We start from the raw sequence: 16,862 nt of genomic DNA on the forward strand, positions 1-16,862 counted from the left end.
GAGTATTCTAAGTGTCTGACAACATTATGGAAAGGATCCCTACAGAGATAGACCTTTTTAAAACCTCTTTGAGACCTTTCTGTTTAACCAGAAACGGCTCTGAAGTCGCTTGTGTTAAACCCACCAGACTCCATTTAAAAAAACAATGCTTTTAGCGTGTATAGAGCCAACATATTTTCACATGTATATCGGTAAACTATCTGTTAATTTCAACCAGAACAACAAAGAGTTGTGAAGGTTGGAAAAGTGGAAAGATGACCCAAAATGTCTTTTCATAGTTTTATTTTATTTCTGTCGACTTTGAATGAAGTGTATTTTACGACGCTAAAATGACTGTTTATTTACATGCAGTCTGGTGGCTTTAGCGAACACATTTTCGTGGATGTTTCTATGTTTTGAAAAGAGGATCTTACTCTTTAACAGAAAGGTCAACCTCCTTAGAAATCCTTTCCATAATGTTGTCAGACACTTAGAATATTAATCTGAGCCTGTCAGCAGCAAAACGAGCACTTTTGTGAACATAAATACAAGCTGCACAATGGCCCTATTAACTTACATTGTAGCTTGTTTCGCCGCTGCTGACTGCAGTGATCTCGCTTAATACTGGACCAATGTCAAAGATTGTTGTTCCCATCAGTCACTTAGACACAAAAACATGGGAAAATAGGGTTGTAGGTCCAGGTTGAAAAAAGTGGGAGTTACCCTTTAAGTAAGGTTTTAAATGCAGGACTTACGCAAAACACATTTCAGCTAGCTGTATCGGTCTATTTTCAAGTATCCAATAAAGTGAAATCAAATCAAACCTCATTAATAATTCAAAGATCCTTTTTTGACTGTTTGTGTTGGACCTTTATTTTGTTATTTACCAAAAGTGTAACTCAATGGCTTAAACCTCGTATTTCACAAGTTATTATACAGTATTGAAGTATATTTTAGTCTTTGCAGGATCAAGAAATAACTTTTTTACTTATTTATTTTTGACAGTATTCATTTTGGGAGAAAAACATGTAAAACAAGCTTTGGTGTTTTTCTCCAAAGTCGGTGTCCTTGACACTTCTGTCAGGGAAATGTGTCCAGCAGGCGCAGGTGGAAAGAGCAAAGTCGTGCCAAGATCTCCTCCAGGGTGGCAGGAGGAGCCAAAACACACAGCCTGCGAGGGGAAAGAGACACACAAAACACAGCATTAACATTTACAGTAATTATGGGCACATTTTTGCTTAAAGCAGAAACGCACTCAGATCAGCCATGGCGATTAGGCCTACAACTCTGATCTTGTTAGTTATGAGTTAACTAGTGTTTAACAGGTGTCACAACTTAACTAAGCCACAAAAACTTCATTTAAAGGCTCAGAACAGTGATGTCTTCTTCATTTTCGGGTTGTTTTTCTTTTGCATTTGAATCAAGTCTTCTTAAAGTGTCTTTAAACAAACACACTCTGTCATTTGTCACGTTTATTGTGTTATCTGCATTTGTCTGCACAGAGCAGAGTCTCCACTTATAAGTAAGTTATAGGTAATAAGCTAATCTATCTAATAAAGCGGGACGCCTCTGTGTGTGTGTATGTATGTATGTATGTCTGTCCGTTTGAAATATCTCATGAACCGTTCATCCAATCTACTTCACACTTGGTTTTCTGGGTACCCAATGAACTTGGGGTTTGGATTTTGGAGCAATTTAGACAGCATTGGATATTTGATATTGAAAATAAAAATAAACGGCCTAACAATAAGCTGCTGGTGCAGCACGCAAAAAGACAAAACTAAAATGTTCTCTCTCTCGCTCTCTCTCTCTCTCTCTCTCTCTCTCTCTCTCTGCACGCACACACACAGTCCGTTTCTGCTGGTTTATTAACGCAGATTAGGATTGCGCGATATTGACAAAATGTGATATTGCGATATCGATATTAATTTAGATATTTTTAAACATATGTAAAATTACAAAAGTTATGGGAAAATGCATCAAAATAGATTCACAACAATATAGTGCACACTGAGACTTATGTACGGCTCCGTAGTGCGGCTGGACCACAGGTCGGTCGTGGATGAAAAATATTCAGTATTTCCGACTCCAAACTCTGCCTCATATAAACACTGTTTATAAAGTTGCGGGATAGCTAGCGGTGAGCAATAGATGCGGGATGGGATTACTTTTGGCCACTAAAGTTTCCTCTTCAATCTGTTATTTCGTCTTCTCCCTGAGCAACACTCATCTTCTTACTTTTGTGTTCTTTCTTTTGCTCCGCTCACTTCCTTCGCTCTCTCTTTAGGTCCTTTCTTTTCTTTCCCTTCTCTGATTCGTTCCGGGGTTTTTTTTGTCTCTATCTATTTTTTCGCTTACACTGTCACTGTCGAAATATGCACACACATCACGTGGTACGCTCCATAGGGTTTGTCATGTAGTGGACCCGTGCGCTGACGTGCACTAACGTGCAAATGGCACGGTAACTGGCCAATGAAATGATGATCATTACAGCGTTTTAAGCAGGCTCTAAATCAAACACAAACTAAGCCACACAGTCAACGGACGGGATGCAGCGCTCTACAAAATAAACAAAATATTGCATACTTATCGCGACACTTTCGATATAATATTGCGCATTGTGATATCGCGATAACGATATTGAGTCAATATATCATGCACCCCTAACGCAGATATGTGCTGATTAGCTCTCATAACGGGCTGGGTGGGTAGCACACCGCCATGAGTCCATGAGGCTACTGTCGGATTAGGTACTCCACATTTTCATTGTGATATTTTGTGATTAAATTCTGAATCTGCAACGCTCTCTGTCAAGTAAAGATGGTGGTACAATGTCTTCCTCTGATGTAGACGTAGCCTACACTGTAAGTCAGTAGTAGGCTATACAGTGGAGTTGCATATTAGGTGGTTCGGGGTCCTTCTGTAAGTAATTTTGGGGTACAATTTGGTTTTGGAGAAAGCTTCAACCAGCAATACCACAGGCCAAGCAATCAGCCCGTTCCAAACAGGCACATTTTCAACGGGCACTGTACTAGTAAAAAATAATTGGAAGGCGACAAAAACACACACAAAACAAAAAAGAGACACATGAAACACAGCAGTAACGCAGACGACGCAGCCCTGACGATTACAACTCTGATCTTGTGAGTGATGAGTTAAACTAGTGTTCAACAGGTGTCACAACTTAGCTAGTCCTTATGCAAGACTGGCTATCCAAACGTTTGGTTGGCAAAAATCCTGAATTAGATAATTATCATGATTTGACCTTTACTTGAACAGCAGCTCTGAATACAGACTGTAACCTTGATTCACCTCACAAGAAAATAAAAAATAAAATAGATGTCAAATTTGATTAAAAAAAGGATCAAATGCACCAAAGGCTCTTGAATCGGACTAAGACGCAAGAAAGGGAAGCAAATGGAGGAAACGTGGATGCAATTGAAGAACCTGGGACATACCCCAGAAGTGTCCTCTCATACCAAAAAATGCCCTCACTCTCTAAAATATTCTGATTTTCCCAAAATGTTCTCACGTTCTAAAATATCCTGATTTTGTCAAAACCTTTCGTGTTTTAATAATGCTATCACTTTCGAGAAATGTGTTCTATCACCAAAAGTGTCCTCACTCTTTAAGGTCTAAAACTCAAATAACACACACACACACACACACACACACACAGCAACAACACAACAGCTGTGTGTGTGTGTGACACACACAGCTGTTTTTCTTACCTGATGTGGTAGTTTGGATCTTCATGTCCATTCTCACAGCCAGCTCCCAAACATATACCTTCCTCCTCCAGTAACTTCTGGCAATAAAGCACATCTGCCTCCACGCCTAACATCTGGAATGGATAAAAGTGCCCTGTTCAAATCACTACTAAAATTAAAGCTTTGTCATGCATAATATGAGACTTTATGCACAACGTTACATTGCCTGTTTGACTTTTGTTCTAGTAACATTAGAAAATATTTAAGATGCAATCATTATGTTGTGGACCTTATAAATGATGCATATATTCACATTTTGCATGTTTCTCAACTGGTCCAGGAGGAAGTACTGGTCATATTTGCCTTTTACTTTTGGTTTACAAACATCATTGATGTAAACAAATCCAATACAGCATCAGCTCAATATTAATAATTTAAGTTAAAAGCATTACAGCCATAATCTGTGGTAAGACCTGAGGACTTAAGGTCCAGTGAAGAGGGTTTCTCACCTTGGCCTCCTCTATCATCTGAGGTGGTAAATGCAGACAGGGATAAAGAAAGACTCCCCCCATCCCTGGTTGGCAGTTCACCCCTGGTAAATCATTCAGGAACTCACAAGCACGCTGAGCATTCTGGGACAGAGTTGTCTGAGAGTGAAGAATCTCCTTTGATTGAGAAAAAAATCAAACACTGGTTGAAAGAGCACAAAAGCTACTGTAGCTTTAAAAAACCTCTGAAAGGTAAACTCCCATTATAATACTTTTTTTTTGATTTTCCCTATAGTTGTTTGTTATGTAATAGATTTATAAAGTACAAAAAAACACATGTCACTCCAAATGGAGCTTTCTCTCACACAGACAGCACTTTTCTCAACTGCCTGAAAACTATGGAATGCCGTTTCATTCAGTATTAAATAAATTAATAAATACATGAATACATAAATATGCCTTTGAAATACATCATGAAATAAATAAATGAGGCAATAAATACATAAATAATTAAATGTAAATATTCATATAAACATGAATCAATTAGTTAAATAAATATATTAAAAGGTTTTACATTTAATTATTTCACGGTACTTTTATTTCCTAATGCCACATTTATTGATTTCCCTCTATTTATTTCCAGTTCTTATATGCAAATCAGGGGGCGTGGCTATCTCTCACATTCAGAACAAAGCCATGGGCAACACGACCGGCAGCTCGTGGTGCTCTGTGCCCAGCCCACAGTCACCTATTCTGGAGTAACTGAGCCACCAACTAGCGCTGACCTGACGGAGCAACACGACGCCACACGCGGTAGATGGTGACAACAACGGCCGCCGCACGCCGGTGACAATAACACCGACAACAATGGCGACAACACTCGCCAACAACAACACCGACAACAACGGGACGCGCTACAACAAAGGGACGGCTGTGGTTAGGAAAAGAAAGACGGGGAAAGGTTGTGGTTAGGAGAAGAAGAATGCGGAAAGGAACTACCACACGCGGGACGCGATCCCCGTTCTCCGGGGTGAATTTTCGGCTTTTCAATACTAATCACTACCATAATCGTGCTGTTATCACGTAATATGCTTCCCATTGAAATACATTAGTTTAAAATTCGTGCTCACCAACACGATAAAACACAGAAAAAACGTGTCCCTGTACACAAATCAATAGATTAAATAATGTCGCCATTTCACGAACTGTCATGAGACTGGGCTGCAACATTAGCTGAGGCGTTGTTAAGTGAGCTAGCGGTCAAACAACTGCTCTAATTCACATTAAACTGAACATTTCTGTTGATGGTGAAGTGAGACAAGGTGAATGGGAACTGCTTTGGGACTGTTACGGCCACAGCAAACAAACACAATTTAAATGTGACCGTCAACATATTGATAACACCAAACCCGAGGATAGTGAAACAGAAAACAACAGAAGACAATGATGATCTGTGCTGCTTCAGTCTCTTCCCAATTTCTGTCTCCCAGCCACTTATATCCAGGGGCGGGGCCACCCTCAATCACAGATCAGGAACACCTGAGATGAACAGAGAGGAGGAAAGAGCAGGGCGGGGAGCACATAACAGGGACTATTTATGTGTACGCTTCTGTATTTGTTTATTTTATGTAACATTGTGTTTACAGGTGTGTCAACTGCAGCGGCTGTGCAAGAAGGAAACGAGATGAATGAGGACAGAAACGTCCACATAAATAGTCCCAAAGAAGTCCCATTCACCTTGGTCATGGTGCACTCTCACTTCACCCGCCTTTTTTTGCCCACGGCTTTGTTCTGAATGTGAGAGATAGCCACGCCCCCTGATTTGCATATAAGAACTGGAAATAAATAGAGAGGGAAATCAATAAATGTGGCATTAGGAAATAAAGGTCCACGGAAATAAATAAATGTGGATTTATGAAATAAAAGTACCATGAAATAATTAAAAGTAAAACCTTTTCATATATTTATTTAACTAATTGATTAATTTATATATGAATATTAACATTTATTTAATTATTTATGTATTTATTGCGTCATTTATTTATATTTATTGATTGATTCATGTATTCATGTATTTATTCATTTATTGTGTATTTATTCATTAATTTAATATTGAATAAAACGGCATTCCATAGAAAACGGCTCGCCCACATTCCTGTTTGAAATTCCTCAATTAATGATGTCACTGACTGAGAAAGCCATAGGTGCTGCCTGAGCAAGCACAGCCCGCCCAGTGGCTTGTTCGAATTTGGTTACCCAATCACAACAGAGTGGGCCAGCTGACCAATCAGAGCAGACTGGGCTTTTCAGGAAGGCGGGGCCATGACCTCAGACATAGTGTTTCAGGCAGAGGAGCTGCATCAAGTATGAGAAACATAATGTTTTTCGAACATCAAAGCATGTAAACCTATTCTAGTAAACCTCAAGAGTACAAATATGACGCTGAAAATGAGTATAATAGGGGCTCTTTAAAGCTGCCATTATTCATATTTTTTATTTTAACAACTGAAGACTGAAGACAACTGTGTGTAAAGGAGTCAGCTCGACACTATGAAGTGTTTTAACAGCTGTTGGCTCATTGTTTTGGTTTTTCACTCCGCAACTTTGTGTTGGTCCTTATCAAACCTGTTTTCAGACATTGTCCACCATACACTACCTGCTCAGAACCAAACCGCAAAAGTTGAGTGAACATGGAGGTTAGATTTGAACAAAAACTAAAATGGTAATGTTGCTCCATATCTGCTGGATGCACCCGTTTCAAATGTGTTATCAGCCTCATAAATATGGGTTAGAAGGGGTCTGCTACCCCTTCTATGAGGTTCAGAAGGCCGTGATCATCTATTCACTAGTCTCGCATTGCCAGGCCTTCCTCCACAGCGCTGCGGAGGAGGGTCTGGTTAGTCCACACAGCATTCTGGGATGGGAGAAAAACGTGCTCTGGTTTATTGGCATATCTTTAAACCGATCACAAAATAGTCTCAGGAAGGAACTTGTTTTGGTGGAACGTGTAGGTTCAAAAGTTGTTTTAAGTTGTGCAACAGAAAACTTGGATTGGACAGATAGTCTAGCTAGCTGTCTGGATTTACCCTGCAGAGATCTGAGGAGCAGTTAACCATAGTCCTCAGAAATCCACCGAAGTTTAGAACGTCAACACAAAGAAAGCCCAAGGTAACGGATATCCGGCCTAAATGAGTGAAATCCGGCGGAATTTCCGTTGGCAACAGAGCAATCCCGGAAGTGGAACGTTGTGGATATAGACTCTATTCACATACATAATGGTCGCCGTTAGCATAGTCAGGAGCCCTTGGCATTACTTTTTAACGCTCTGCGATTCCCATTGTGAATTCAAACAAAACTAACGTTACTTGGTTAGGTTAAGGCAACACAACTACTTGGTGAGGTCTAGGAAAAGATCATGGCTTAGGTTTTAAATTTGAAGATATGAATGATACAACTTTGAGGACAAAAACATTTTTCGGGGACAGATATCATGCAAAGGCCTGAATTCGTTTGATTCATTAGTTAACAATGGAAAACATTTCTGATCTGATCCGTATTTACTCCAAAACACACAGTAATAGTCTATGATGATGGAATTAGTATATGTGTCAAATGTTTTTATTTTCATTATTGGAAGTGCAGTCATGCATTAGAAAGTAGGAAAATCATTCAAAACGTATTCAAAACAATATGAATAAAATAACAAATCTGTTTACCAGTTTGTGAAATATTTTGCTGACTAACAGAACCGAGCCATCATTGAACTGAACATCAAACATTTCCCCACCTTGGTGTCATGAACTATATGTGCAATAATACAACCTGTGCAGTACTGTTCCCATGCTTTTAAAAATTCTTGTTAATATATTTATTGACCGGGATGACTGTGCATGAGTGTATGTTAGAGTGTATGTTAGAGTATTTTCTTGTGTATTACTTTCTTTTCGTACTTTTATATGCAAGTATGGCACAGCAAATTGCATTGTACACAAGCTTGTGCAATGACAACAAATTCTATTCTATTCTGTTCAATCTTGGCTAACAATGTATAGAGTTGTTGCTGTAGTGAATTCATGTTACATTTTTATTCTGTAAGAGACTGTGTTTGCCAGTAATCCTTTTTGATTAAATGTAGAGTTCCTCCTACCTGTGAGTACATTTTATAAGAAGGTTGTCCAGGTGTGGGTGGATTGACCATAATCTCCAGAGCGAGCTGTGGTAAAACGGGAGGGCTGGAAGAGTCCTGCATACTTCTTAAATACTTATTCACTGCTGGGTCCATGTTAATTACCTCCATATATCCTCCTCTCAGACCAGCCCTAAACACAGGGTGAGCACAGAGTACAAAGACCATAGTTTGTCTCGTCTTAGGCTGAACTTGCGTTATTATTTTTATATCTACATAACCGTGTTTATTTAATTCACTGGCAAAAAATGTTATGTATGCTCCAGGACTTTGACCAGGCTTGGTTTGGCTACTATAGGGAAAGATTGTGGTTTGGTTAAATATTTTCAAGGGAGAAAAAGCTGTCTCATGCCATGTTGATTTTCTTAATATATAAACCAAACTGCAATATTTCCTTAAACTTAACCAAGTGAATTGAAACAAAACATATAATCATTAACCATGCTTTAGCTGCAGGGGGATGTTACATGGAAAACACATGAATGCTCATTTAAACATTTCCCTATTATAATGATAAAGAGCATCCGCATATGTTTCTTTTAAAATATATTTGCTGTTGCAAATTTCAAGAATTGTTTGTCATTTTAAGATATGGACATCCTGCGGAATTTCCGGCGGCACCTGAACACTCCTGGAAGTTGAACGTCATCTATAGACTATTTTTTTGGAGGGCATTTTAGGCCTTTATTTGACAGGACAGCTGAAGACATGAAAGGTGAGAGAGAGGGGGAAATGACATGCAGCACAGGGCCGCAAGAACCCGAGCCTGCTGCGTCGAGGAGCAAACCTCTATATATGTGCGCCCGCGCTACCAGCTGAGCTATCTGAGCGCCCTAGACTAAGATTATTTTCTACATCCTAAAGTGGAGTCAAACAGCCATGTCAACATGAGCAAATTTGTCTGTTCACGTCCAAAAACATCACTTCTGACATTCAATTTGCATTCAGTCTAAAAAAGTTAGACGCATCGGTGACCCCAACACGCCATAGCATCACATATATTCGAATCTGAAGGATGGTTTTCTTTCTTGATGTCTTCAGTCAAGCACAACCAGTGGAATACTGTAATTGGATCCAGATCTAGTTTAATTACAAAACATGTTATTGTCTGAGTTGTCTGTGGACATCTGCAAGGATACATGTGAAGATGTAACCTGCTGCTGGAAAATAAAAAAATAACACTTTTGACTTTATCCCAACATTTAAATACTGTACGGTGCCTTCAAGGCTGTCTTGTTTTGGTGGGTTTTTTTAGAAAGCTCACAAGTCGTAGCCAAACCTTCCTACACTCTAAGAAATAAATCCGCAAAATAACAGAAAAAGTTCTGGTATCTCATTACCCGGACTTTTCCCCGTAATTAAAAAACGTATATTATGTGTGTAGCTACAGTTGAAATACAGAACATTTTCAGTTGGGCCTATAAAAAAATCATACAAAGCTGCTCAGTTACTAAACTTCTGAAAACGTTGAAAAAAAAATTCAAAAATGTCGAAAAAATCGACAAACGTAAAAAAAAAAAAAAAAAGGCAACTAAAACAAAATCGTGGGGGAAAACACCCCAAATTTCGTAAAAAGCATCAAACGTTGAATAAAGTGACAACGTGGACGTCATCTCCCAAAACCAACCTCCGTGGCCAACAAAAGTTATCGGAGCACAAATTATGCAATTTGAAATGTAAAAAAACAAGCATACAAGTGTGAATCACACATTTGGCTAAGGGAAGGTACGTTCTTAAAGAAACGTGAGTGATACTCACTCCCCCATGCAGGCGCTGGATATAGAGTGGAAGGAGACCAACTCCACTGTCTCTGAGTACTCTTTGTCCATCTCAAACAGGACTCTCTTATAGGAAATAAACTCTTTCTCCTGTCCATACACGCTGTCCTGGTACACCTGGAAGGTTCAAGAGGACATGAAAAAAGGGACATTGTTTAAGACTAGAAACTGATGAGAACAACTTTTAGATGCCACATCACCTCTTCAGCCAACAGGACGAGGCCCTCGGTTGCAGCGAAACGAATCACTTCCTCTATTGATTTCCTGTCTTGCACATGACCTAGAAGGACAAACAACAATGAGTATGGGAGATTATTGTGAGAAGATCAGTTAATGGAGCTACTGTTTTTTTTTTTTTTATCCTGTTAATACTTTTCCCACTGTGTGTATTCACATACTTTCCCCAAACATACTACTAGTTAGGATTAGACAAAAAGATTATGGTTTGGGTTAAAACACCGGTCCCCTTAAGTATTACTCCCACAGTACAGTGTGGGCGCCATCCCAACTTCTGAAGTTCCTGTCTTTCTTGCTGGAGATGTTAAGTTTAGCTTAGTCTATATCGACGACGTCTCACTTCCAGGATTGTTCAGGAGCCGCCGGAAATTCCGCCGGATGTCCCTCATTACAGTCGGATGTCCATCACATTCCACTGTCTTTGTGTTGGCGTTCTAAACTGCGGTGGATTTCTGAGGACTATGGTTAACTGCTCCTCAGATCTCTGCAGGGTAAATCCAGACAGCTAGCTAGACTATCTGTCCAATCTGAGTTTTCTGTTGCATGACTAAAACAACTTTTGAACGTACACATGTTCCACCAAAACAAGTTCCTTCCCGAGGCTATTTTGCAACGGCACCGTCATTCTGCCGTTGCTTAGCACCGCCCGAGACGATTGTGATTAGTTTAAAGAAATGCCAATAAACCAGAGCACTTTTTGTGACCACATTATTTACCTGTGGGGTTTCCTGGGTTGCTGATGTAAATAGCTCTGGGCTCACAGCGCCCCCTAGCAGTCTTTAAAGCTTGGTGCAGCTCGTCCAGGTCTACAGTCCAGCCACGGTCCTCCATCAGCTGGTACGGCACCAGTGTCACCCCGGCCTCATCCAGCAGCGGGGGCAGGGTGTGTGGACAGGGCCTCGGGGTCAACACGCCTGTCTGAGTCTCCCCCTCCCCACTGGCCAGCAGGTGCAAAACCATCTGAACACAATAAATACCAATGCAGTTAACAATATGCAAAAATATATTTTTCTTCTATTTCACATTCAAGTACTTTTAACATGGAGGATAAAGGTGTTTGACTCCTTTAGTTTATCCTTACTGTGTCAGTTCCTGTTTGAACAGACTTGGCACATACCATAACAATTTTTAAATAGCTGAGTGTGAAGGCAAATATGTTAACCACTTATGAACTGGTCTGGATCGACAACAGACTCTGATCGTTTCGGGAAACAACAACAAACTTAGAGCTAGTAAGCTATTTGCTAAAAAAAGGCACGTTTTGAAGAACATTTGGATTGTGCAACAAGGCAGGCCTGCTTGGTTCATACGGGGAATGATTGTCAAAATGTACAAAGAATATGGTTACGGCATTTACTCTCTAAGTGGAACATTTTGGGACCTTTTGATGTGGACGAAGTACACACGGCGATACACGAGCAAACAACGTTTAACCATGAATCCAGCTAAATTAAATACCTCACATTACTGTACTGTGTGAACAGTTAGCTTCATTTAATATTGTGTGTGCCATTTTTTGTTTTGTGGGGTGCAAATGTTTCACCAAAACAAGTTCCTTTTCGAGTCCATTTTGCAGATCTAACATCTTTGCGACCGGAGCTTAGTGCCACCCAAGTCGATTGTGATTGGTTTTAAAGAAAGTTCTTTTTTCTCCTATCCAGGAGTTTATGTGTGGAGGGGCCTAACATGACTAATAGTAAATGGACTGCATTTATGTAGCGCTTTTCTTTCCCCGAACGACCACTCAAAGCGCTTTACCTACAACAGGCACCATTAACACCATTCACACAAACATTCATATACTGGTGGCCAAGGTGGTGCCACCTGCTCATCAGATAAAGAGCCATTCACAGACCGATGGCGCAGCAGTGGGAGCAATTTGGGGTTCAGTATCTTGCCCAAGGACCCTTTGACATGTAGACTGCCAGGGCAGTCTACATTTTAAAGAGTCCTAGATACCACCGGCCTTCGATTGGTAGACGACCGCTCCACCTCCTGAGCCACAGACGCTGATTAATGGATATTTGTTCGTAATGGACGATACAGATGTGTGTTTAGTCCCTAATAATTCCCCTTTTTAACTTTTTTTTATATTGTTTTTATGTATACACCATCAACCAAAGCAAATTCCTAGTAAGTGCTTCCTACCTGGCAATAAATCTATTTATGATTCCAATTCCTACATCTATAAATCTTCATGCTCCAAAAAATATTATATTATATATTATATTTTTCATCATACCATTACAGTCTTCTGAGAACCACTGGAGAAGATGATATCTTCTGGGTTTGAACTCACTCCACCATCTCTCCTCATGATGAACTCAGCAACGCTTTTCTGGATGCATGGTATACCGCAGGAGGTTAAAGAGTATGAGCCTGTCATCAACAAAGTGGAGAGATCAGCCATTAGAGCAGAGGTGCCAGTGAAAGGAAATATATGCTGGTGGATATATTTTGGGCCAAATGTTTTCAAATCTGTACAAATGAATGAATATTATTCATTCTCACCCACGCTCCCTCCACTGCAGGCCCCCATAAGCTTCTGTGCCCTCTGCCTGGCATCCAGAGGGAGGCTTTTTTCTGTGAGGAGCTCAGGGTAAAGACACACTGCCAAGACCTGAGAAGACAAACAGGGAATGATACAAACAGACAGGCTCCGCTTGTAGCTGTCAGACTGATAAAATATAAACCACCAACCTGGCGAACAAATGACATGGGTGCCATCCCTGCCCTGTGGGGATCTCCTGAACTGACATCAATCACCTGCTGGAAGGGTTTTGTCACTCCCTGGGAAAATAACATTTTGGGTTAGATACAAGCTCAGCTGGGTGGTATTTTTCAACCCTGACATCCAACTTCTCTCTTCTGTGTCACCTTAAGTAACATTGAGGGTGTTATGTAAAATCAACTTACATTCTGTATCATCAGTGTAAATTTCCTCCAAAAAAAAACATGACAAGAAACATTTGTTTATCTATCTATCTATCTATCTATCTATCTATCTATCTATTCAATTACAATTGGGCCAGATTTTAAAACCAAGCAAATTGCTGGGGCCATGCATTTTCAGTGGACAGTAAAGCAGCCAGCACGTAATGACAAATTTTAATCCAACACAAATGAATGCAATGGGGAAAAAAACAATGTTTATTCATTGATTCCCTTTTAAATGTGGTCACATCTAACAAAGGCACCTCGGTTTTTTATGCTTTTTTATTGAGTTCATGTGTGAAACGCTTGACTTGCTGAAGTCTATATCGATGGCGTTTCATGTTCAGGTGCCGCTGGAAATTCTGCCAGATGTTCCTCTTTCTTTGTGTTGGCATTCTAACCTCCGGTGGATTTCTGAGGACTACGGTTAACTGCTCCTCAGATCTCTGCAGGGTAAATCCAGACAGCTAGCTAGACTATCTGTCCAATCTGAGTTTTCTGTTGCACGACTAAAACAACTTTTGAACGTACACATGTTCCACCAAAACAAGTTCCTTCCAGAGGCTTTTTTGCAGAGGCACCATCATTGGGCCGATGCTTAGCACCACCCGAGATGATTGTGATTGGTTTAAAGGTCCAATGTGTGGGAATTTCACCCATCTAGCGTTGAAATCATATATCGCAATCAACTTTCTCGCACCACGCAGTTCAAAGTACGTAGTACAGCTACGGTAGCCTTCACGCTTCAAAAAGCCGGTCTCTTGCTCTTTTCAATATCCTTTTTCTTTTTCTGGGCGAAGAAGAAGACTCCTGTTCCTGAAATTTGGATTTTGAATACGTGTGGTCCTCCATGTTTCCTTCTTCAAACTTGCCGGGGCCGGGAAGCTACGATACCCATTAGCAGCATTAGCAGCACCTGTGAGTTTATCATGTGACAGCGAAAACGTGAAAGCTGGAGCAGTATGTCCTGTATGTCCCTTACCGGCTAATTTATTTCAAGATGGCGCATGAATATGGAGCGTCTGCCCCAGTTCATGCAAATGCAAATGTAAAATTTCAAGCCAACAGGAATACTTGGAATTGATGGTGGTGGTAAATATTCATGAAAAAGGACAAGTTTGTGAACGGGCAACACAGATTTTGATAATGAACAACTAAACACAGTACACACAGGACCTTTAAAGAAATGCCACTAAACCAGAGCGCTTTTTTGTGATTAACAACCCCTTATTTTAATTGAGTAGGTAAAGAAAAGCATATAACTGGGCCTTATTGTTTCTATGAACCTTGGCTACAAATCAGCACTCCAGGCCAATCAGCTGTCTAGGCCACTGTAATGAGAAAATACAATGTTTATGTCTGTAACGGAAAATCTCCATTGGAATATATAACCATCCTTCTACGAACTGTGTGTTTTGTTGTTGGCAACAGTTATCTCCAAGGGCGGAGCTTGTGTATTCAATGTTATCATCATATCAGTTATAGTAGCTGAAGGTTGTCTGATTAATGAACAATAAGGTACAGTCCTCCATTCTGTCCCTGAATATAAACTGCCTGTATAAAACGTCCTTTGCAAACCTGATAGAAGGTTGACTGCTTGCATGTGTGACAATAAAACTTCAAAGACACTCTCTTGTTTGTTGAGACTTTATTCACAAAAACTCTCCCAGTAAGCTACAGTCACTACCTGAGTATTTCCATTTTCTGCTAGTTATATTCTACTTCACTACAGTTCGGAGTAGTGTACTTTTTTTTTTAAATTTCATTACATTTACTCAATAGCAAGATTTACAAGTTACTTTTTATACAAAACATGCGATCAGTCGATGCACTGTTACAGATTAAACTGCCCAACAAAAAGTAGTTAAAAAGTAACTCAACCACCAGCGCTGCAGAGGTGTTAATATGCATCAGTATAACAACAGTCCAATATGTATGTATATTCTATTTGAATCTGCAGTCAGATTGTTCGCTATTCTCCATCTTACAGGAGCAGACTAAAATAGCAAATGTTGCTCAGATTAGTTCAAGTGTATCACACCTGTCCTATGACTCACCTGTGTGATCTCCTCTGTGATGCGTGCAGCCAAACTCTGCAGGCCTGTTGGGGCTCTGATCCCCCGCACCGTGGGGTTAACATTCTGCAAGGAACTCATCTCTGTCTCACTGAGAGGCTCAACAACTCGGAGACCTTAAAAACGGCTCAATGTTGTAGCCTGTCAGGCGAATGCAGGGAAGTCACCCAAAGTCTTGGCTTAGCCTACAACTACTCAAGGAAGCTTGTAAAAAAAAAAAAAAAACTGGTTAAACATTGTGACACACCCCATAGTGCAGTGCTAAATAAAGCCAGGCTGAATGGGAGATGATACACCTGAACTCATGTCATTTCATAATGCAAGGTCTGGTTGATCCCACATTTGGGACAATGGGCATTTGACAATGGGCAGGGGGTTTCTCCCCATGTGGAACACGTGAATATCTCATGAGATGGAAGTATTTGTCCCCGTGCTATTTCACAATGTATTCTTTAGACCTGCCATTTACACCTACTTCATATTGTTTGGAACATGTCATACATGTCTTAGTCTATATCAGTGACGTTTCATTTCCGGGATTGTTCAGGTGCAGCCAGAAATTCCCCCGGAAATCTCTCATTTCGGCCGGATGTCCGTCAGCTTCCGCTTTCTTTGTGTTGGCATTTTAAACTTGCGTCAGAGAGTGAAAGCGGGAAATGAAGGAGACTGTCCTAGACTGCTTAAGAGGATCAGGTTTTCTGACTTGTTGTGATGTTTCCCCACGGAGTTCGTGTTAATGTTATGTCCACGTTTTGAATGTCAAACAAATGAACTGTCAACGAAGTGCCAACGCTGTTTGACGCTGCATCAACTGACGAGTGAAAAAGAGCGGGCAGGCCAGCATCGAAGCTGGCGACACACCAAGCCGAAGGAAGGCCTGTAGGTAGGCCTCTAACCCTTACCTCCAGTCGGGAGGGTAAGCGGTTAGCTTTTCCAGTTTTCAAATTGCACAAGTAAAACCAAGCACTGGTATAATCCTAGACATAACAAGAGTTATCAAGTTTCCCCAGCGAACCCTGATTGGTGTTTCTCGGACAACCCCAGCCAAAGCTGCCTAAAATTAAATAAATACATTCATCATGGACCTTCATATTTGACATTTCTGCTCATTGTACTTATGCCTATGTGTTTGTAGAACTGTAGTCCCTCAATACATCAAGATATTTCCATGTTACACATGTGGAGGAACCCTCTGTCCACTGTCACACCAAATTTGGGATCAACCATCTTGCATTATGAATGAATGAATGAATGAATGAGAATGAATACCACTGACTTTTCCTCCACGGCCACCATAAGGTTAACATTTGTGTTTTTTTCCTGAAATATGCCAACAACTATAGAATGGATTTTCATGAACTTTGTTTAGACATTGTGTTTGTGTTGTTTAGACTTCCATCTTTAGACATTTACATAAGAATCGGTTTGTAAAAGAAGAACATTTCTTGCCATTTTTAAAGATTCTTTATTTGCAT

The 16,862-nt window shown here is 40.3% G+C and overlaps 1 protein-coding gene across 1 annotated transcript; it reads right to left on the reverse strand.

The window, feature by feature from the left end:
- Positions 1 to 955: 955 nt before the first annotated feature.
- Positions 956 to 15,609, reverse strand: LOC116038238 (alanine aminotransferase 2-like). The gene is made up of 11 exons (XM_031282483.2): positions 15,370 to 15,609; positions 13,079 to 13,168; positions 12,890 to 12,998; positions 12,621 to 12,757; positions 11,095 to 11,338; positions 10,342 to 10,421; positions 10,122 to 10,258; positions 8,325 to 8,496; positions 4,199 to 4,354; positions 3,711 to 3,823; positions 956 to 1,150 (listed from the first exon to the last, which is right to left on the reverse strand). The coding sequence occupies exons 1-11, from the start codon at positions 15,466 to 15,468 to the stop codon at positions 1,060 to 1,062; spliced, it is 1,428 nt and encodes a 475-aa protein (XP_031138343.1). The 5' UTR covers positions 15,469 to 15,609; the 3' UTR covers positions 956 to 1,059.
- Positions 15,610 to 16,862: the final 1,253 nt, after the last annotated feature.

Source organism: Sander lucioperca, chromosome 11 (assembly GCF_008315115.2).
Source record: "Sander lucioperca isolate FBNREF2018 chromosome 11, SLUC_FBN_1.2, whole genome shotgun sequence".
Classification (NCBI taxonomy): Eukaryota; Metazoa; Chordata; class Actinopteri; order Perciformes; family Percidae; genus Sander; species Sander lucioperca.